The sequence below is a fragment of the Hippoglossus stenolepis genome, chromosome 1, assembly GCF_022539355.2.
Source record: "Hippoglossus stenolepis isolate QCI-W04-F060 chromosome 1, HSTE1.2, whole genome shotgun sequence".
Taxonomy (NCBI): domain Eukaryota; kingdom Metazoa; phylum Chordata; class Actinopteri; order Pleuronectiformes; family Pleuronectidae; genus Hippoglossus; species Hippoglossus stenolepis.
Window position 1 is genome coordinate 31,595,451 of NC_061483.1, and position 22,611 is coordinate 31,618,061.

The 22,611-nt window shown below is 39.3% G+C and overlaps 2 protein-coding genes and 1 long non-coding RNA gene across 3 annotated transcripts; 1 reads left to right on the forward strand and 2 right to left on the reverse strand.

The window, feature by feature from the left end:
- Nucleotides 1–324: 324 nt before the first annotated feature.
- Nucleotides 325–6,301, reverse strand: rwdd3 (RWD domain containing 3). Its single transcript, XM_035158835.2, has 5 exons — nt 6,122–6,301; nt 5,433–5,662; nt 3,345–3,554; nt 2,004–2,122; nt 325–1,873 (listed from the first exon to the last, which is right to left on the reverse strand). The coding sequence occupies exons 1-5, from the start codon at nt 6,204–6,206 to the stop codon at nt 1,735–1,737; spliced, it is 783 nt and encodes a 260-aa protein (XP_035014726.1). The 5' UTR covers nt 6,207–6,301; the 3' UTR covers nt 325–1,734.
- Nucleotides 6,302–8,716: 2,415 nt separating this feature from the next.
- Nucleotides 8,717–16,792, reverse strand: zgc:153993 (uncharacterized protein LOC767645 homolog). Its single transcript, XM_035160196.1, has 6 exons — nt 16,533–16,792; nt 15,625–15,673; nt 13,542–13,703; nt 12,940–13,072; nt 11,575–11,679; nt 8,717–11,445 (listed from the first exon to the last, which is right to left on the reverse strand). The coding sequence occupies exons 1-6, from the start codon at nt 16,600–16,602 to the stop codon at nt 11,347–11,349; spliced, it is 618 nt and encodes a 205-aa protein (XP_035016087.1). The 5' UTR covers nt 16,603–16,792; the 3' UTR covers nt 8,717–11,346.
- A 1,058-nt stretch (nt 16,793–17,850) lies between these two features.
- Nucleotides 17,851–19,286, forward strand: LOC124851569. Its single transcript, XR_007032602.1, has 3 exons — nt 17,851–17,977; nt 18,288–18,492; nt 18,696–19,286. It is a non-coding gene; the product is annotated as an uncharacterized LOC124851569 (long non-coding RNA).
- Nucleotides 19,287–22,611: the final 3,325 nt, after the last annotated feature.

Here is a 22,611-nt window from a genome sequence, read left to right on the forward strand (position 1 = left end):
CACTGGGTCAAGCAGGTATCCCAGGACCGAGCTGGCCCTCCTAATCAGTCTATCCAGTCTCTTCCTGTTAGCTGTTGAAATGCTGCTGCCCCAGCAAACTACTCCAAAGATGACAGCAGATGCCACCACAGAGTCATAAAAGGTCTTAAGGAGCCCCCCCCCCCTGTACTTCAAAAGACCTCAGTCTCCAGAGAAGATACAGTCTGCTCTGGCCCTTCTTATTAATGTTTTAATCATTAATGTTTAATGTTTCACTGAGCCCCAAAAAATGTTAACTAACATCGAATATGCTTTGTAAATAAGCAAAAGCAGATATTTGTTCAGTTAACTTTAAGCAAATACTTTATTTTTTATTTGATTTTCATAAATAGTTGCAGTCCTCAACAAACATGAAAACCTACATAGTCAGGGGCAATACAGGCAGAGGGGCATTTTCCTTTACAGTCATGCATATATTGTTGGCATCACTCTTCATGTAGATGGTCCATTTCCTCCATTTCTTGTCAAAGAAATGTATTTTAATTTTCAGTTAACCTTTCCATTGCATAAATCTCCTGGATAACTTCAGACCAGTGTTCTTTCCCTGGGGGTTCAGTTTTGTGCCAGTTTCTAGTTATTGCTTTTTTGCTAGCCATGAGTAAACTTTTAATCAGATACTTCTCTTTTATTTGAACAGTATCTTCAATGTTCCCTAAGTACAGGACAACACAGTTATTCGGAATGTCAGAACCCATTGTCATTTATAATTGTATATACAGTATACAAGAAAGGTGGTAGCTTCGAGTAGCTCCAGAAAACATGTGTGTGGTTAGCCGCTTGGCTACCACAGAGCCTCCAGCATGGTTGTCTACTCTTGATTTGAGGGGTTATAAAGAATCTAATGAGATTCTTCCAGCCGAACTCTCTCCATGTCTGTGAGCCAGTGGTAGTGCATTGTGTCATACACATTCTATACCAATCATCTTCTGAGATTTCTATATTTAACTCCAATTCCCATTTGTTTTTGATATATAGTGTTGAACTTTCTCTATTCTCCCCCAGTGCTTTGTACATAAAAGCACATATAATCCACTTCACTATGAATTCCATGTTTCCATGTTAATTCATGTCTGAGCTTTCTGTTTCACTAGATGTTGCATGCAGCAGAATGGAATTCTGCAGACAAAGTGTTTCGTCCGATATCAAAAGCACTTTTACATCAAATACTTTCACTGACTATAGGGAAATTTCTTCTATTTTTAAATAGAATATATTCAGATCATGGGAACCATTTTGACATCGTTGTGGTAAGTTGTTGATAGCAGAGTGAATGTTGGCTTTAGTTACTCCAGTTTTTGGAGTCCTGGTGATGTTAATGCTAAATCACTGCCACCGTCATAGTTTACTGGCACAACTTCATAGAACAGAGCCATCGCTGATTTTGTTACCAACACCTGAGCTCTAATAAGTCTTAATGTCTGCTCTAAAAACGATTTGTCATGGCATCAGTAACATTCGTCTAATTATTTACCCCTGATTGATGTTTGGCACAGAAAATGAACTTGACGTCCATTTTGTGCACTGCAGCAACACTGAAACCTTCCCTGTTTTTCACATCAGAGTACCTTTGTGTCAGTTGTGATGATACAGCCCAGCTAGTGTTGTGCTGTAATTGCGTATTGGGAAAAAGGGGGTGAGGCCTTTTTGTCTTTGACTGATTCCTCAGTCAAGCTTTGCTTGTCGATTCTGGATTTGTCACTGTGGTGACCTGTGTGCTGTCAAGTCACCCAACGAAGGCAGTATCTGGTCGTAAAGCTCTGTCATGTGGAGTTCCTGAAAGGCTGCACTCAGCTCTGGTAACATCTTGTAATCCTTCACCTCAAATCTCTGGAGACTGGAAGAAACACATGGAGAGACAGATATCTTAAGTGCTGTAATAATATCACTATGTGATGATCCAACACGGACTATAATTTCTGCCCTTATTCCCTCTCTCTGCTACATCAGTGTCATGTGATCCATACCCATGTTCATAGGAGCAAGACAAAGGGGTTTCAATGAGAACCTTCATCATCCTCTCCTTGCATTTCTTGCCTGAAGAATCCACATCCACCTTTACTGTCTTCAACAGGTGATAAAACTCCTGAGGAGACAAATGATTGGCCATAACAGTCAGTGAACAGAGCAGAGGGAGTCACTCTGATCACAAAAACATCTCAAATATCTAACATTCAATCTAACAGTAGTTAGATATTAATTTTGGCAAATTTAGTCAAGTAGGAACTAAAGTCTAAAGTTACAAAGAACAACAGACATTATCTCAAATCACTTTACACAGTAAGGTTGAGTGTTGGAGGAAGTTCTCAAAAGTAAAAATAGACAAATGTACCCGAGTAAAAGTGCCAAATTAACTTTTCTATTTGAGTAAAAAGTAAGTACTTGCTTTACATTATACTTTAAGTAGTTGTATTAAAAGTAAAATCACTTGCCAAAATTAGCCTAATCACTAATGCTGCGGTCACATACATCATTAACTGCTCTGCTACATGTGGCATCTATTGCACTTCTGTCCGTCCTGGGAGAGGGATCCCCCTTCATTCTTTTTTCCCCTGTTAAAAGCTTTTATTTTTTTATTTTTTCCCTCTCTTGTTGAGGGTTAGGGCAGAGGATGTCGCACCTTGTTAAGCCATATGAGAAGTTGTGATCTGTGAATATGGACTATACAAATAACATTTGATTGATAGATGGAGTAATGTGTGAGAAAAGAGAAACTTTTTGTTCAAAAGACACAATTATGTCAATTGGAAGCCACAAAAATTAATGAAGAGCCAGTGTGAACGTATACAAGGACAATGCTGGACTCCTTTGTATTTTCTTGGCCCCTGACAGGAACTAGAAGGAGAGATTATATTACTCCTGTCTAAGCTTCTCTGCATTGGCTCCTCACATATAAAGCCCTTAATAATCAAGCCCCTTCATATATCAAAGAGGTCATAACACCGTATTGTCCAAATACATCACTTCGCTTCCAAAACACAGGCTCTCTTGTGGTTCCAAGAGTCTGTAAGAGCAGAATGGGAGATGATGTATATTATGATTTGGCACTATACAAATAAAATTGAATCATTCAAACACTGGCTGTCGATGCAGTGTCCAGAAATTTTGAATGATGCACACTATGATCGCTCTTCGAAATATGAAAGATTACTTCACCATTGAGGATATCCATTTGACTTTTACTCTCACTAATGCTTACTGTGTGTTTTCCAGTACATAAATTATCTTTAAATTGTTAAGAAAGCTACACGGTAATAGAAATACTATCTTAGACTTTGTGCGATGCAGTATTAAATGTGGGTTCTTACCTTGATGCCGGGTTTGGTTCCCTGCAGAATAACCAGTATATGTCGTCCCAGTAATAAAATCACAGTCAGCTGTAGCTGCTGGCTCCAGCGCTCCAGGAGCCCGATGTAACGATTTCTAGACCGGATGTGGTCCAACGACAGCACTGCAGTCCATCTCTCTTTCACCTCCTCTTCACCTCTACTCTGCTCCTCTTTCACCTCCTCACACTGCTATTGTTACAAAGCACATATAGGGTACATCATTTATCATGATTGTAAGGTCTGCTTTGTTTTGAAATTGTATTATTTTGTGAATGCTGATGACTTTTCTATCATTTTATCCAAGTCAGTGTTATTTTTCCCTCAGTGTGAAAATGTTCTTCAATACATGTTGCCAGCTTAAGTCTCAAAGCTCACCCAAAGACTCTGCTTTCACACAGCACCGCCCCTCACCTTAACGCTCATGAGATTTCTGTGTTGTTGTGAAGGCATCTGAGTGGAAAATCTGCTGCTGCGTAATTAATGTGTGAAAAGCATTTTAAGGAGAAGGTCCAGACCCAATTGTTCTGACGTTCTCTGAAGTCAATGTCTGAAAATGTAAGGAAGTTTACTGCGGTCCAACCAGTCTCCACTCCGAAACATATGGTGAAGTTGCCCCCACTAATTTCTCTGTGTGCATTTTCTGTAAATATTAAGATATGGGCGTGTTAAAGGGATAGTTCACTCATCATCTACTCACCACTATGCCAATGGAGGGGTGGGTGAAGTGTTTGAGTCCACAAAACACTTTTAGAGTTTCAGGTGTAAATGGCGTTGCAGCCAAATCCAATACAATTGAAGAAAATGAAATGAGATCAATTCTTCAAATGTAAAAAACATAAAATGCCACCATAATGCTCCTGTGGTTTTATCCAAGTTACCGCAAGCCCTGACATTCATATTCGACTCGAAACAAGGTTATTTACAGCACTTTTTTTGCCTAAATGTCCGCTGTGCTCCACCAGCGAACGCCCCTAGAGGAGCAGCATGAAACTACTTTAGACAAAATTGAGACTTAAAAATTGTATTATTTGTCATTAGCACTATGTGAATGTTTAGTCAAACATTATTATTAAGAAAAATCGGAAGTTTCAGCAACAAAATAACAGACTGTCATTGAAAAACTACTTGTTCACACAAACTACTTACACTTCACAATGACAGGTCACCAATGACAGGACTGGTCAGGAAATATATTTTCACAGTTGCCAATTTTACAATTTAGATAGTTTTTTTTTTCACCTACTTTTTCTATTTTATGCCATTGCTTATTACTTGTATTATTACTTTGTTTATTAATTATTATTTATTTGTTTGATTTAATTAACCTTTTTAGTATGTTTTCAATGTTAAGAATTTTGTATCATCTGTTTGAAAAGGCGTTATGGATAAAGTTTGATTTCTGGTGATAGGTATTACTCAGGTCACACATATATCACATTGATACTTCCCCCTCCTATCTTTGTTTGTACAGTAATAGAGAGATTGTAAGAATAAAATAAAAATGTCCCTTGTGTAAAAATACTATGCAAATGACAATGCCACTATGGAATTTAGATATTTTACTTTGAAATTCTAAAATTAGAATCAGAATGTCCTGCTATTGTCAGGGAGAGGCTCTGCGGTGGTGACCTGTCGCTGTGAACTGAAATTGGTCTGTGGAAACAGGTAGTTTCTCAATGACAGTCTGTTATTTTGCTGCTTAAAATTCATTTTTTTCTTCATAATAAAGTTTGATTAGTCATTCACACAGTGGTAATGACAATTCATTAATTTTGTAAGTCTCAATTTTCTCATTAATAGTTTCATGGGAAGTTGTAATTTCATTGAATGTATTTACTACTTATCATTACTTCATGTAGTTCAATTAATTTCTGTATTTCCATAAATTAGATATTAACTCTTTATTTCCTTCCTGCGTTCACAGACTGCACAAATGTGACGTCCCATTTACAGGAAGGTCGCTTTTATTTTGAAATCACTCTTAACTACATGCTCGTAATGGAACTTTTGGAGAAAATGCGCACCGCTAAATGAGAGGAGACTGGTTTGACTGGTTAGGCTGTTTACCTGTAACCACTCTACGAGCTCGTGAACCATTGGCTCTGCTGGTAAAGCTGCAGCTTGGTCCAGTAGCTTCTGTCTGATGTCGTGACACTGGGTCCTGGAGAGAGCGGTGGAGGAGACAGAGATGTCGGGGGGACAGGAGGGGTAACCCGGGTGCAGATGGAACAACAGACTCGTGTCCCTGCCCGCTCCCAGCACGGTGCTGTTAATTTGGACAAGGAGTCCATCCTGAGCTACAAGGAAACAGGGTAGTGTTGTAGCAGTGAGACAGCACGTACACACACAGTTGAGTTTAATGTCCCTTATTGGTGTTGTTTTGCTTCACAGTCAAGTTTCAAGTTGCAGGTTGTATATATAATATGCAAGTTAACACAGGGTCAACAGTACAAGGACATGTGTTGGACAAGGAGAAACCGGTCAGCTCAGCAGTGCAATAGTTCAATTAAAGTAAAAGCAGTGCTTACTTTAAAAAAAGTCAAATACAATACAAAACTAAAAACTATACACATTCAGAGGTGCAGTGTGACATTCGTTGCAAATGAAGTAACAACTTGAACTGTATGGAGTGTGTGTGTGAATAGTTATTGCACGTCTGTAACCGTTTTATCAAAATGAAGTGCTGACAGACAGGAAACGGATGTGCAGAGGCAGTCAGTGTGACAACGCCTGGTGTGTAACTGGTGCTCACGTACCAGACTGCTCCAAGAGCTGGAACTCTCCTTCTCCGCAGTAAATGGACGACAAGACGGAGACCTCCTCTAAGGCAGCTTCACACATGATTCATGAGTCAACACCATCAACACCATCAACACCGTCTCTGTAACTTCACTCCCGTCCACTCTGTAGATCCGCCGGATGTTATTGTGCTGCACTTGTGCGCTTCTCCGTCGTCCGGGTAGTGCCGCATTTGACGACAATCTGTTCCGCAGCGCTGCAATATTGTTTCCTCCTCTGCTGTGTTATAAAGGATTATAATTGGTCAACATAAGTCTGCAATTGTCATTTTAAAACAAATTTTAAGCGAATAAAATGCATAGCTAACAAAAGAACACACTCAGGCGGTTTAGTTAATCAGACATAATGTTGAATAGTTAATTTAAAAGTGTATTGTTTTATTACTGGTTTTTAGATCTGGTAGTAGTTAGAAGATATACTTTATTGAATCTGTATTGGACATAACTTATTCAAGACTTCTTGGCGGCTGGTAAACCAGTTTACAGGTGCATGAGCACCATCGACTGGAGTCTGGATCTTTGGGCAGCAAAAGAAAACACTGTTTTCCCCAGGACACCAAACAATGACAAGCCATGGTGTTTTCTTTACTTGGTGACTGAAAAATGTGACCTGTCTTATTCGTGTATTTTCTTTACAGTGAAGTAGAACATGCTTGACTGTTTCTGACTAGCTAAATGCCTGAGTGAGCCCTGTAACCTATTCTCAGACAGGTGATGATATTTCCCCCCCCTTTGTTTCCTGCACTCCACTCTCTCAGAGCAACATGTCTCGTATATTCAGTACAAACGAATCTCTTAGCTTCAGCTCTTCTTAATGACACAGGTTTACTCTCAGTTCAGTTCATAGTTTCCTAACCTGGCTTCACTGAACCCAACAAAAATGTCCCAATATAAATCTTATGTAAAAGGAGCAGTGTGCAGCATATTCTCATTCTCATTCTGTCAGCTGCAGCAGGCAGGGTCAAGCACACTTGAGAGCAAATAAAAACTAGACATAAAAACATTATTCAGAGTAGTAAGTATGTAGGCTGATTTTCATATATTTTAATCAGTCAATCAATCAATCAATCAATCAATATTTATTTGTATAGCCCATGTTCACAAATCACAATTTGTCTCATAGGGCTTAACAAGGTGCAACACCCCCTGTTCTCAACCCTCAACAAGATTTTGGAAAATTTACAACAGGTAGAAGGTCTTAGTTTTAGGATGATATCAATTTAAGAAAGCACAATGAAATGGCTTTGATATTGCTTGCAGTCATCAGGGGGAAAAAGACCAGAAGAAGACAGTAGGGGTCCCTCCTACACAGGAGTACACACCTGCTGGTGAGCTGGCCCTGAGCAATGAAGGTTGCCCCTTAGTGGATAGGGTGCAAGGTGTTTTTATCAGACTGGTGGAAGTGGCAGCTCCCAACAGGCCTTATTTGTACATGGTATATGTCTTTGAGTCAGTGTTAAACTACTGTATTCTTAATAAAACACAAGATAATATACTAATCATTGGGGGGATAAGTTACATGTATCTTTTTTCTCTTGTATATGAGACACTGGAGTTGCTGCCACCACCCACTTATACGCTGTCCCATACAGAGGACAAATAGAGAGCAACCCATCATGGTGGCTGATAATGGATGAGACCATTTACATGTCTCAGTCAGAGAGAGTTTTGGGGTACGTGTTAGTCACTGGTCTTGAATTGCTCTCTGTACATCTATGATTAGGTTGCTTCCACTGCTATGTTGTCAACTATGTGGTTAACTCACAGCAAACAGGAAACTAACACATGCAAACAAATATGGGGCATTATACTTTCGTAACAAGTGACCCACTCACTGGCAGCACCAAGAAGCTGTGTGTTGTATATTCCCTTCACGTTACCATGTTCTTGTAACAATCCCATCCCGATTTTTTTGTCAGTTTTAAGTTTTCAACAATAGGTTTTTTTATTTCATCCTGTGAGTAATTGATGTTTAATGTAGCCCATTGAAAACATCTTTTCTTAGGAGGTGGGGTTATATTTTTGACAGGAAACTTTATTTGCATTGTAGCCAGACTGCAGAGTCAACATACGTCTATTTCAAAGTGCCAAAGTGCAGTCAGTGCCAAAATTGCCAAACAGGAAGTGATTCTATGAATGTTGTCACAACAGAGATTAGCACCTGCCAATGTCTGTGTCTCAGTCCAATATGGTGAAATAGAAATAATCAAATTATCTAAATGATCTGGCTGCGATTTGGACCTGCGGTTTGACCTCGTTATCAACCCCTGCAGTAGTTTATCCAAGAACATAGAAGAGGACATCTTCAACTCGATCCACAGACTGAAGGCTCACTGTCCCGAGCCCACTGACTGCGACAAAGTGCTGGACACCTGCTTATTCCATTTCTAATAATATTAAACATATCACGTCTCCAAATTGAACCAAACTGAGCAGTGCATTTCCCTGGGCCACTTACAATACAAATGAAGTGTGAAGTCGATTTTATTCTTCGGTGTGTAAAAATGTGAACACTGGGACCAGACGGCAAAATCAACACACGTCAGGCATGTATTTAATGACAAGAACTTCTGATTTTATTTAAACATACACCTACATCAAGATCTTTAGGAGTTTTCGCCATTCGACAGCTCCATGACTTCCACATGCAGCTTCTTATGACTTACCACATATCCCATACCCTGAGTGGTATAATTCATTTAAAATATATTTACAAAAATAGAGTCCATTCAAAAGGGTTTCTCATAAAGTTATCACCAGTTTAAAGTTGAATCAAAATTATCACCAGCTATTTCAAAAAGCACCATAGGATAGCAGATAAATAATGTCATACCCTTGTGAGATTGCACAACATGGTAGCAAAAAAATTGGACATAAGATTATGTGTACTAAATAACAGCAACTTGGTGTTCTGAAAGCTACTCACTGTTCTCATATAAAGCTATTCTACCCCTCACACACTGCAGTGCGTCTGAAGCAAAGCTTTAAATAATTAGCTTCACCAACAGAGTAGTTCTTCCACTGAAACGGTCTCTTGTATAAAAATAGGCTGTGATGCTGGAGGAGTACTGAACTGCAATATTGTAATACAACTTTTACAATGAGCAACAATTAACCATCTCAGCTCAGGCCTCAATAATGAGACATCTGATAATGTCACTGCTCACATGTGACAAAAGAAGAAACTGCATCCACATGAGCATTTTCAGATTGTTTGCCAGAGTATCAACATTCACAGTGGTAGAGAAGTGGGGGGGAAAAAACATTGACTCTTCATTTTGACAAATGAAGGAGAGGACTATTAGATGTCAATCAACAAAGTGTTAAGGCACATCTGACATTTTGACAGTTATTCAACAGTTATTGTGGTTTCTCTGTTTTCTATCAGTAGTTGAAGTTTGTTCATTATCATATGGCTCTTGTTATTTAATATTTTAATTGTGTGGCATCACTGACTTCTTCGTTTCTGTGGTCAGGCAACTGCATGAAGACAAAATGAAGGTGGGTTACACATCCTCTAACCCCTGTAAACAGCACTTTCCAGTTCATCAGTCAGATTACTCTGTTATACTCATGCATGCGTCTCACAACTGAACTATTTGTCATGTGTTGAGTGATCAACAACATTCACATGCAAATTGGAAATTGCCATAGAAAGACAGAGGTAACAGAGATTAGCGACTTAGCACTTCACTTCATACCTACTGACTGAATTGGTTTTTTTTGCAGAAAACATGACAACAGTTTTAGAGAGTCACCCTTGATAATTCAGATGTATTCACAATACAGTGACAGTCAGTCACCTGACCAAAGACAATAGATAGATAACCAAGGGACTCACAATCAACAACAGGAATAAAGTGAAAATGTTACTGTCTGTCTGAAACGGAGCAACTTCATCACATCCTGCATCCAGTTTGGGACATAGATAAGATCAATTAGACTGTTAAATGAAGCATATCAGTAGAAAATATCTGTTTAAAGCTCTCTTCTTTTTTTAAATAAAGATTCAGGACAGTGTACATAAAAGCTTGAGGTGAAAAATCAAGAGATATATTTCAGTGAAACATCCCACAACTGAGCTTAAATGAGTGAAATCTCACTCTGCAGAAACACAAAATGCATTTTAAATTCTGTCACTACAGATAATAGTATTAGATTCTTCCAGCAACTTGACACTGTACTTTGTTGGAAATTGCCTTTTTTTTGTGCAGAAATTTGACTCACAATGAGAAGTCCAATGCCCAACTAATGAAATGAATAACGGCCCTTGATTTGGTCAAACTAAATGGTAAAAACCCATCATAGATGTTGTTTTTTATGCTATGACATTCCAAAGTGTCTGCTGTGAAAAAGGTCTACTGCAACAATGAGGCGCTGTTCATCAAGTTCAAGAAATACATGGAAAATATTCAAACTCATGGCCATAATATGAACTTAAGGAATAGTTGCAATAGTCCCTGTTTCTATATCAAAGAAATGGAAACAAGGATTATTATCAAGGATAATCAAGGTTATTATATAAAAAAACAAACAAAAAAACATTAGTGTGAACTTTAATCTAAGTAACTTAGCAAATCTTTTCTATTTTGAGGGGTTGTCCCAAGCCGTGGCTGTACTGACTATCTACCTGAGCTTGACAAGGCCTATTTACTCAAGTGAAAACATGCCTGTCTCATAGCCATAATACGTCATTAAAATTTCAGGCAAACATTAACATGAAGGGCCTACAGTACAATCAATTCAGTCTTGGTGGACTTTTGAATCACTTGATTACGACGCAGCATATTTTGCTTTTTCAGGTCTTCAGGACTAATCCAAATTTTCCTCAGAACCCAAGACCTGCAGAAACTCAAGGTGGATTCCACCCAAAACTAACCATAACGAATGGACCTGAGACCTTTTCTAGGTAGGGTCAGGTCTGATTAATGATATTTACTCTTATGTCCAATGTTAATTACACCATCATCCGCTGGTTGTAAATGCACTTGTTGTGCTTGTAAACTTGAGAAGAGTGAAGCTTTTCCCACCTCTAGTTACAGCACTTGACCTCCTCTGCGGAATGAATTGGAGGTTAAGGAGTGGTTGTTATTCATGTTTAGAAAGTGTCTTTGTTAACACCCTGCATCCATCCAAGAGATGGGACTGCAGCCCAGGGTGGAAGATTTTGAGGTCTGATGGTCTCAGCGTGTCTTCCTGTAGTAAACAATGGTTGCCACCAGTACAACCGAGGCTACTATTGCTACTGTTCTCCACCGAGAAAAGCCATGGATCACCCCCTCCTAGAGAAAATAAAGAAAGCTGTATTAAAAGCCCTGCATGCTACTAAGCACTTCACACAGTGGATCATAAAGCCTTACACCAACATTTTAAACAAATTAAGCACTTTACTGAGATGATACATCACTCACCCAGCCTCCCTGTTGTACTAGCCAGGAGTAAAGCTTCTCTCTGATGACCTCGAGAACCCAACTGATGACCATTCTGATGTTCTCTAAATGGTTGGTGGTCAGTGCCTTCGAAGCAAAAAAAAAAGGACAGGACAGCCCTCAAGTAAACCAAATTCATTTGTCAAGTCAAAACTTTTCTTTGCACAATGACGATATTTACATCATGGGGAATTTATTAGAATTGTAAATAACACAGGTGATTGCTGTTTGCTGTTTGGAGTCACAACACTCTGTAAACTGTGATGAGAATAATTCCACTACATGTGCCCCTGCAACAGCCTCCAGCACTGAGTTGACTTCAAGTAGCTGTTCTGGCTGTCTCAGAGACACATTTACACCTTGCATTAAAATCTGCTTCATATCTAGATTGTATCTAGATATGCTTGAAACCCAATTACTTTTACACCCAGTATTATTATATATCTTCACCTCCTGTGACTTCCTCCTCTTGTCCCTTGAGAAGTTATGTTTCTAAGTTTGTCATTACTTGAAAAACTAAACTTTTGTTTTGGTCCAATGACGAGCTGTAGAGAATTTGGTACATTAGTCGAGGTAAAGGTGAAACACTTCTAAACGGCAAGATTTGATTCCTAATGATCTTTTGATGTGAGGGATATATACAACTGCACAACAAAATTATGGGAACACTTAAATCAGACATCAGATCTTGATGACCTTATTATTCAAGTTGATAATCTGTATTAAAAAAAAATGGTTGTACATTGTATAATATGTTGAGAACAAAATTAGGTGACAACGGTCGATGTAAACCAAAATCATCAACCCATTGAGGGCTGGATTCAAAACCACGCCGAAAATCAAAGTAAAAAATTGAAATAACAGGCTGATTCAACTTGCGTGAATTTCATCACAGCAACTCATAATGTGACTCAGTAGTGTGTATGGCCTCCGCGTGCTTGTATGTACTCTCTGCAACGTCTGGGCATGCTCCCGATGAGTTGGCAGATGGATGCACCGATACATAACGTCCCACAGATGCTCAATTGGATTTAGGTCAGGGGAACGTGAGGGCCAGTCAATGGCATCAATGTGTTCATCATCCAGGAACTGCCTACACACTCTGGGCGCATTAGGCCGGGCATTATCCTGCACCAGGAGGACCCTGGACCAGCGTGAGACGATTAAGTGTTCCCTTCATTTATTTAATTAACTTATGAAAATATGCAATGCAGATCATCAATCCAACCCTGCTGGGCATCCATCCATAACACTTACCAAGCAACATAATGAGAAATGGAAACTGACATTAGTGCTTTAGAACAGTCTCATCCCTGCCAAGAATAGTTTTCTGTTTCAGTGCATTACCTTGTATATGAGTCTGTAGGTCAGATGGAAGAGAGCCACCACTCTACCCCAGTTGATTCCATCAGCAAAGATACTCCTGGCCACCTTCATGAAGATGTCACGAGCACAGTTACCTTGAACCTGGTTGATCAATCTGACAGGAGGAGATAGAATGATTGAAATTATTTCATTCAATTCCACATCACTGTAAGATTAACTATGTCTTGCATCTGTGTTCATAAGTGCTGGTAAACACATTTTATGGTATGTCGTATGGCACATGGCACATGGTGTGTGGTATCTGTATTTCAGTTTAAACAGTAAAATTAGGAGGGTTGGTATATTTTGTGTGATTGTGATATTACAGTTTACCATAATATTACAATACAATAACTGCAGCATGAAATGTTGACACTGGCCCATCTTTAGTAGTCCAAATGCAAATCAGCATGCATCCATCGACTGATGTTGTATGGGCTGGTGGAAACTAGGACTGTGAGTTCCACACAACTACTTTCACACCTCACACAACAAACTCTCTTTCCCAATATTTCTACTGTTGTTTTCTTTTTGGAATTTCAAGTGTTTAACTGTAAATTGACAATGCACATAAAACAGCTTACAGTTGAAGCTCTGCGTTCCTGTTCAAATCATCTGCAATCCTGAGAAGCTGTTCCACCACTTCCTTGATTTGTGGATCCTGTTGTTCATTGGGCCGTCCTCCCAGATCCTCAGAGCGGACTTGTCGACCAGGGTCCTGTGTGTTTATGCGCTCAATCACGTATCTGTGACAGAGAAAAACAGTTTGACCAAGTGAAAACTACAGATATTTCTTTTGTGCATAGCTACAGTATCGAAAACCCTCAAAGATTAAGTTTACTTGTCGTTTAATGCTATTTAATAAAACTGTTTTGTGGTCAGTTAGAGCTGTAACGACCACCCTGTTTAGTACAGAAACTCCAGGGTTGTGTTTTAGTCTGGACACGTAAGGTAAGTTGCATAAAAGCAAAGTGCAAAAGTCACATATCACCTGACCTGACCATGCCATGTCCTCTTTGAACAGTTCACCCAAAGCAACTGCTGACCACTGATCAAATTGGCCAAAAAGTGTGTAGTGTGAACTAGGTCACCAGCAATGAATGCAAAGTATTGCTAAAAGCTGCTTTCAGAAATGCACTGATCTCAGGATAATCCTCCGCAGAGGTGTATATTTGACGCAAATGTCCGAGTGAGAACCTCTGGATTTTCTGCGATGCGAAAACACAGCAGGGGATTCACCGCAAGTGGGTGGGGAGGTTGATGCTAACATGCCACTGATGAAGAAATGAAAAGAAAAATGAAAAAGACAACAAATATCTCCAGGAGAAAAAGTAGAGCCATAAGGCTACTGGTTTTCCTTCTAAACACATGAGATCCCAATGATAAATACAGAAGGTTAACCAGTAACTGTTTGTGTTATTAGATTAAGCACATCGTATTATTCAATACCTGTGATGTAGATGCACGGTGTATAAATGTAGAAATAAATGGTAATTCCAAATTATTCATATACTCATACATACTTTTTCGAGTACTGGCATAGCACTTGTACTTTTGTTTTATTAGTGCGAGCCTTCATATCAGAAGCTGGATAAATAGTATCCATCTTCAATTCTTAAAATTGAAGATCACAGCCACAGAAGGCGAACAACAACTATCTACCAAGCAGAGTGTATGCTACCTACATAACATATAAAGCAGTAGGTGTTGGGTGTTATGGAAAATTTTAATTATTGTGGGAAATAAAATACTGTTTAAAAAACTGAACAAAAATACAGAGATTTTAAATCTCCTATTAAAAATGTTGCACCTTAAACATCAAAAAACAATTCTAAGACTTTAAGAATCTGAGGGGAACCTGGATTAGGAGAAACAAGACTTTAAAGGGATAGTTCATCCAATAATGAAAATTCACTCATTATCTACTCACCCCTATGCCGAGTGGTTTGAGTCCACAAAACACAGCCTAAATTTTTTTTCTATTGTTTTTCTACGTTTGAAGAATTGGTCTTTGCTTCAATTTTATTGGATTTGTCTGCAACACTGTTTACCCCTTAGACTCCAAAAGTGTTTTGTGGACTAAACACTTCACCCACCCCTCCATCGGTATAGTGGTGAGTAGATGAGTGAATTTTAATTTTTCGATGAACTATCCCTTTATTCTTCGATAGTAAAACTTGTGTCAGTTATAGACCCATAATAATATAGACTCATAATGATAGCAGATATAATTAATTTAAATTTTTTACGAAAAGTACGTTTTAGGGTTGTTCTTATTATTAAAACGTTTTACTTTTACATTTTTACATCGCTTTAACATTCTGTGAAACTAAGCTTGATTAACTAATTAACTTGGTATCATAAATTTCTGTTACTTTTCCCCCTGATAATCAGGTTTGTTTTTGTAGTTTTTCCTTACTCTTGTTGAGGATTAAGGACAGAGGATGTAGCACCTTGTTAAAGCCCTATGAGAAAAATTGTGATCTGTGAATATGGGCTATACAAATAAAATTTGATTGATTGATTAAGCTATACAAAAACACAAACTTGAAAAATCTGAAAAACCATGGGCTATTTTAGAGGGTATGTAGCAGTTTGTAGTAAACTAATTAAACCATGACAAAACACTGGTATGGTCTTTTAAGAAGTTGTTATGGTGAGACTTACCCTCTGAGGACCACTGCCCCTTGCTCCAGGATGGGATCATCAATGACATCTGGATCAATTAGAAGACTGATTAAGTACACTTCAAATACATTTTTCCCAATGATTGTTTTGTTGATTTTTTAGGTAGATCTTATTTGTTCCTGTTTGTTTACATGTGTGCCGATAGTTGCTCAATAGAGATTCGGCCGTTGAAGCCGTTGTTTCTCTGGGATGGACGCATTTGTCAGCCATATTTGAAGGAGGCTTCGAAATAGGACAACCTAGGCGCACAGCTGTGACGCAATTGGTCTTCATATGCATTCTCCCAAGGATGTGGCCCCTAAATTGAGACACACCTAATGCTCCGGGCAGACCCTCAAACACATGCTGCAGTCAAGTGCTGGTACAATACTCGAAAATCTGTACTTTCAGTAAATGTAAGAGTAAATTGAAAGTTGGAAAGACGTTTTTCTAAATCGTCAGAATAGCTTGTCATCAGTTGACATAGTGATATGTTGAATGCACTTATTGTAAGTCGCTTTGGATAACACGTCAGCTAAATGATATGTAATGTAATGACATTTACCCAGTATTAAAGACAATCATAGGACAAGGGACATGATCATTTTACACACGGACATCGCACCTGCTCCTTGTCTGTAGCGACACCGTCAGGGCTCAGGGTTACAGGCAAGTTATGATTATGTGTAGCACAGATAATATGTGGGTGACAGGGGAGAGATGAGGTCAGGTTGAGCTACGGGAAAACGGATGGTTGGTGTAAACCTCCAGATCAAAGAGAGGAAAGAGACCTTCACCCACCATAGTGACAGACAGAGAGGTGGACGCTGTCTGAGCCTCCAATTGGTGCAAGTTAGTTAGAACAGAGCTTCTTCGCCTGAGCGTGAACCTGACATGGCTTCACATACCTTCCCCACCAACGGCGCCCTGCGGCTCCTGGTCTCCTTCTTTTCTCTCTTCTTCCCGGCTGTCAGCCATGGCTGCAAACCGTCCGTCAGCTCGGAGCTTTGTTTGAGGAACTACTTGTTTGGCTCCGACATTTAACGTTAGCACGGCTCGTTGGCGGAGTGAAGTCGCTGTTCGGACTAGTCGCTTCCGTGAAAGTTTTTCACAGGAGAACAAGGAAGTGACATGATGTGCGCAGTGGCAACCAGCCACCGGCACGCCCCCCCCCGACCGGAATGAGTACTGCCTCTCAAACAACTCGGGGCGGGGCTCAGCGCTGAGCCCCGCCCCGAGTTGTTTCCTTCCACGCCTGTCCTGCACCGAGAATGGAAGTAGGTGGCACTGACTTTAGGAATAATTTATGTAATAGTCACATTAGACCTTTGCAGTAATACATTTAAATATGGAGGGGATGGTAAGCGTAGGGAACATGTTGTATCTATACTTATGATTTGTATTGATTTTATGCATGTTTTTTATATTATTGGCATGTTTCAGTTACTTTATATTTACTTAATTATGTGTCTGTATTCTGCCAGATCCTAAACAGCTGTCTGAAAGTTATTTAAAAAGTACTGAGGCTGTTCTAAAATATGTAAATCATATAAATCATATATTCTACATACAGTATATTTTCTTTTACAATAATAGATGGTCAAACTACAGCCATGTCACTGCTACTTGGTTTCCACCATCTTCATTAAATCCCATGCAACACCTGCTAGTATTTTTCTTTAATGATTCATCCATCTGTTGTTGCTTGATCTATATTTCTGGACCAATAATGTACTCAGGTCTTGTTTTCCTTTGTCAGGAAAATGCAAAAAGTCTGCAGTGGATTCTCCTTCCAGAATGGGAACCTGGACACTAAGTGCAGTTAGTTCAGCCTTTGTTATTGTTTGTTTACTGTGAAATGAAGTTGGTCATTGCCAATCCTATTCTTTGCCAGATTATATGTTTCATTAAACACTGTCTTTAGTTGTATAAAATATGTCCTACAACTTTAAAGTCAGTTTGACAGTTGTATGTCAAGATATGTCAGTTCATATTTGAACACATAACATTAACAGATACTGAGGCCAAGAGGTAAGGAGATTTTCTTTCTAGATCCCCTCCGTGGTACTGGCTGGTGAGATGATAGTCGCACTAAACCATTGGGTGGGTGTTTCAGGTGCACAGTTTCCTCACATCTGGGCAGTGATAGTTCTGTTTTAGACCACTTGTCTATTTTTTTTAATCTATGGATCTTGTCCCCGGGGCCTTAGAGGACTTTTGGTGTGGATGATGTTTAGGTTAGATATTTAGTACAATTGTATTGTCGTTCCTTTATTGAAATTGGTTTCTTTTCACACCACAGGGCCTACCAGAGCAAGATCTGTCAAACAACTGTGGGCTGTTTGTTTTGATGGTAAGATGCTGGGCATTCAGTATACAATATAGGAGTCCTATTTTTTGTTTGTAATAACATATGGAAATTTGTAATGCTTGCAGCATGCTATGCATTCCAATGATTGCTCATACTTCACTCTTTTGTATTATTCTGTATAACCTATTTGCAATTGATTTTACACTACTTAAAAGAATCATACACCAAACTCATGCAGAGTTGATATGACATGCTGTGAGTTTTGTACATCCAAAAGGTATATACCTGGGGGATTATTATTTTTCAACAATCATAATTACATCACAACAATCTACTATTTCTTAATTTACAGTATGCTTTGTACATCATAACAAAGGCGCAATGTGATTTCACTGAGGTATGTATAGATAAGCATTTGAAAATATATTGTCACCAGTGGATACAAGGCTTTTTAGGATACGTGTTTATTATTCTGTTTTACTTTATGACCAAATCTATTTTCTTTTTAGATAACGCAGAAAGAATACATACAAGGGGACGTTGGGACTGGGAGCTTGGTAAGTAGTATAATGTCTGCGATGCTGAAGGCTTGATGCATAGCAAGATATAATTATGACTTGTTGAGTAGTTATAGATATCCATTAAGTAAAAGAGGCTCTTGTTTATAAGATTTTAGTGGTATTGTGAAAGTGTGAAGAAAATGTCTTGATCATCCAATGAACCACTATTCATAATCTGTATTTTCCTTTCATGGACGCAGATGATCTTTTAAGAGACACTCTAAAGGCAGCAGAGTGGTGTCAAACTCAGAGCTTTCCAGACAGGCTCTCCCTCCCCAGTCTCATTGGGATGGACGGGGAGGATCGCATCAACACGCTCCAACAACTGGGGTCGTATGATCGCCAGGAGGAAACCACTATCCTCATGGAACCTTTATGTAAAAAGACATCAGACTTATGTAATTTTTGCTGCAAATTATGGACAAGCTGATACCTAAAAGGCTGATTTTGTTGGCATGTACAGTTCGGTCTGTCACTCTATAAAACAGCTTGATATTGTTTATAGGGGGCCCTACATTTTTTATTGTAATTTATTTGAATTCTGCTAACAGTACAATTTTTCTTTCCTTATTTCTTCAAACACAGGCAATGATTATTTCACAAATATACTGGTGTCACATGTCTAATTAAGAAGCAGTGTTCATGATAGATGTTCATGATAGATGTTCATGGCAGACTTCAGGCCACCTGACTTCAGGAGGAGCCCAGCCCAAACCGCCCCCCTCACCATGTGCGACTCCCCAGTTAAAACAGTGGAGTCTTTCAGATTCCTGGGGACTATAATTGCACAGGACCTGAGGTGGGCTGAGAACATCACCACCATCACCAAGAAGGCCCAGCAGAGGATGTTCTTCCTGCGGCAACTGAAGAAATTCAACATGCCGCAGAAAGTGATGGTCTAGTTCTACACGGCCATCATTGAGTCCATCCTCACTGCATCAATCACCGTCTGGTTCGCTGCCTCCACTGCCAAGGACAAGGGCAGACTGCAGCGGATCATTCGGTCAGCTGAGAAGGTCATCGGCTGCGACCTGCCGGCTCTCCTACACCTGTTCCACTCCAGGACCAGGAAGAGAGCAGGCAAGATCATTGCTGATCCTTCCCATCCCGGCCACCACCTATTCCAGAGACTCCCATCTGGAAAAAGGTTCCGGGCCATCAAGACCAAAACCTCGCGCCACCTGAACAGTTTTTCCCCCAAGGCAGTGGGGCTCACAAACAAGCCCCCTGCATCACACTGACTCTGCCCCCCCGCACATAACTTATAACTTATATATTGTTGGCACTATCCGGAACCAATCACTGCACCTTAGCACCGCACGTGCCTATTGTTTTTTCTGTATATATTGTTGTTTTATGTCTGATTTGTTGTTATGTCCAAAGGCACCAACCACACCAAGGCAATTTCCTGTATATGTAAATATACTTGGCAATAAAAAGAATTCTGATTGTGATTCTGATTCTGATTCTGATATGTTCATGCAGTATGGACGTATTTTAACGTGCTGCATGGCTTCCGCCACTAGGTGGTGACTTTGAGTAAATCGAATTCAGTTAAGTTGCACATATATACCACTTACATGTGACACTTTGTAGGTTGGCTTTTTTTTCAAAGCAATTTTTACTTTCATGATTCTTGTTGTTCTGGGTTTGTACCCACATGATCGAATGCACTTATTGTAAGTTGCTTTGGATAAAAGCGTCTGCTTTCTTTGTAGATTTTATTATGACTTTTCGCTAAATTGTAATATTATACTTTTGGACAGACAAATTAGAGAACTGTGTTTTCTCTTTCTGAATAATAATTACAATATCATTTCAGAGAGAGAAATGGAGGAAAATTTGTAAATCCAAATCACAGAATACCCCTTCAATTTTTAAAGAGTTAAAATGTCTTAACTATTTATTGAGATACACAAAGCCTATAATATATATCATTATGGAAAGATTAAAAAATTGTAGGAATAGTGCAGACACTATTGCTGTTGTTTACAAGACAACTATATGTACATCAAAAATTAAACATTATTCTGCACATAAGGAGATATGGCCTCTAATGTCTCTTCGACCAAATTCACTTGGGTGCCACCTGCTGTGCCTGTTGGTCTGAAGACACCAAACCGTAACCCAAAGGGTTAACTTTGCTCATAGTATTTTCATCATACAATGAAGTGCAACATGACCAAATGTGCTGTGTAATAAGGTCAAATGACTACAGTTAGATATTAGTTAGAAGGTGTGCTGAGTTATTTCTTATTCTTATTCTCTAAAATTCCCTCGGCTGTGTGAGTGGGCTTGTATTTTGCTTCATCTGATTGATTGAAAAAGGAAGACTTTTAGTATTAGCATAGCAAATAATTAGCCGTCACCCAAGTCACATTTATGTATCCCTCACCCTACACAATGTATTATTCACTGTTTATTTTATCGATCTCTTTGATACATTTTCTTTTGTTCTGTTTTTGTCTCTACCTTGTAAGGTAACCTTGAGTGCTGTGAAAGGCACCTATACATAAAATGTATTATTATTGTTATTATTATCATTATTATTATTATTATTATTATGATTAAATCAACACTTAGGATAGGGTTCTTAGGAGTTTGTGTGCGCAGTGGGAGGCTCTTTAAGTATCCCACCACTAATTTTACTCCAGGATATTGCACAATGATTTGAGGTGAAGAGAACTGAGCTTACAACCTTAATGAGGAGAGTAACTGTATTCAACAAAACTACATTTTCATAATACCGGGGTTTTGCTCATTACTACGGTACGGTACATTAAAACTTCTGTGAGATAAGTGGCTTTATTTATATTTTTAAACACAAAACCCCACTGTTATGTCCAGGGCCGGCCCTGGCAATGTTGGTGCCCTAGGCGAGATTTCAGATTGGCGCCCCCCAACATACACATGCAAATTGTCATGCATCCCAAATAACTTTTGGACTGTATATAGATGCACACACAGGCAGACAAAATTGTAGGCTATAAAAAATAATAAAAATATATAATAAAAAATATAAAAAGAGTCTGAAATCTGCTGTACTGACAGCATATCATGTCATGTCGACAAAAATAAACATTAATGATGTCCACAATCGGGGCGATTCTTACCTCTATATTGTTCTTTCTTCTCCTCCTCTACTTTGAGGCGCTTTCTGAATTGTGCACCTGATAATTTAATCCTTTTTTGACTCATCTTTGACTCTAACACCGCGTGAACGGCGGCCGCCTGGCTGTTCACACAGGAAGCGCATTTCTCCGCGCTGGTTCAGGGATAAATGATGATGGTCTTCACAGGTGACTGACCTACGCAAGCCTGATTGTTAGGTTAAGTTTGGCTGGATCTCGGAAAGATATCCTGGGTATGTTGAACTCGCTTCGTAGTACAGGCCTCTGGTGCTATTAACATCTGTCCGAAGAGATCCAATCACAAGTACATGTGATTACATCTCAGTACATGTGTAAACACACCCAAGATGCATCGAGGACATATTTGAGATCAGATTCCTCATACCACGTTAGTAGACGGTCTGAGATTCATGTGCCCACATTTTTTTGCTACTGGCTTACCACAATCATTATTGCTATTGTGTGTATTTGTGGCACGGGATAAGTGAGAGCAGATCACAAGAGGTAACTTGAGATGCAAATGAAGATTCGTTCTAATGCCACGTGTAAACTGACGTAGCCCCCCCGCGACAACCGCGACACGCAGCCAGTGTGTCCAGGGTGTGACAGTTCAACTTCTGTTCTGCTTGTAGACTGAACCATGCAGTGAACAGAGAGAGGGGTGAAATATAAACGGATATCCTGATCATTTTGCCAAAAGTGAGGAAAAAAACACACGTTTATTTCATATATAACTTATTAATATATCCAAATATAATTTTAATAACATTCACTAACTTGTAATAATAACAATAATAGTGTTCTCTGAGGGCCCCTGTCTGTGCTGGGCCCTAGGGATCGTCCTAACTTTCCCCTGCCTTACGGCGCCCCTGTGTATGGTAGAGGCAGGTATGAACACGACCTTTGTTTGTTATGATAGACCCCCACGCCCATCCACCTGCATCACAAAAAACCTGCCTGTCAGGCTTCTGTTAAGTCTGTTCTG

Bases quoted from the DNA above. Each gene is read 5' to 3' on its own strand.
- rwdd3 (XM_035158835.2), bottom strand. From the start codon at position 6,206: ATGTGTGAAGCTGCCTTAGAGGAGGTCTCCGTCTTGTCGTCCATTTAC. The intron at 5,663-6,121 runs GTACGTGAGCAC...GTTTCCTTGTAG, and splicing joins CCAGCTCTTGGAGCAGTCTG to CTCAGGATGGACTCCTTGTC. The intron at 3,555-5,432 runs GTAAACAGCCTA...TTGTAACAATAG, and splicing joins AGCTCGTAGAGTGGTTACAG to CAGTGTGAGGAGGTGAAAGA.
- zgc:153993 (XM_035160196.1), bottom strand. From the start codon at position 16,602: ATGGCTGACAGCCGGGAAGAAGAGAGAAAAGAAGGAGACCAGGAGCCG. The intron at 13,704-15,624 runs GTAAGTCTCACC...TCTCTGTCACAG, and splicing joins GGGGCAGTGGTCCTCAGAGG to ATACGTGATTGAGCGCATAA. The intron at 13,073-13,541 runs GTAAGCTGTTTT...TCCTCCTGTCAG, and splicing joins AGGAACGCAGAGCTTCAACT to ATTGATCAACCAGGTTCAAG.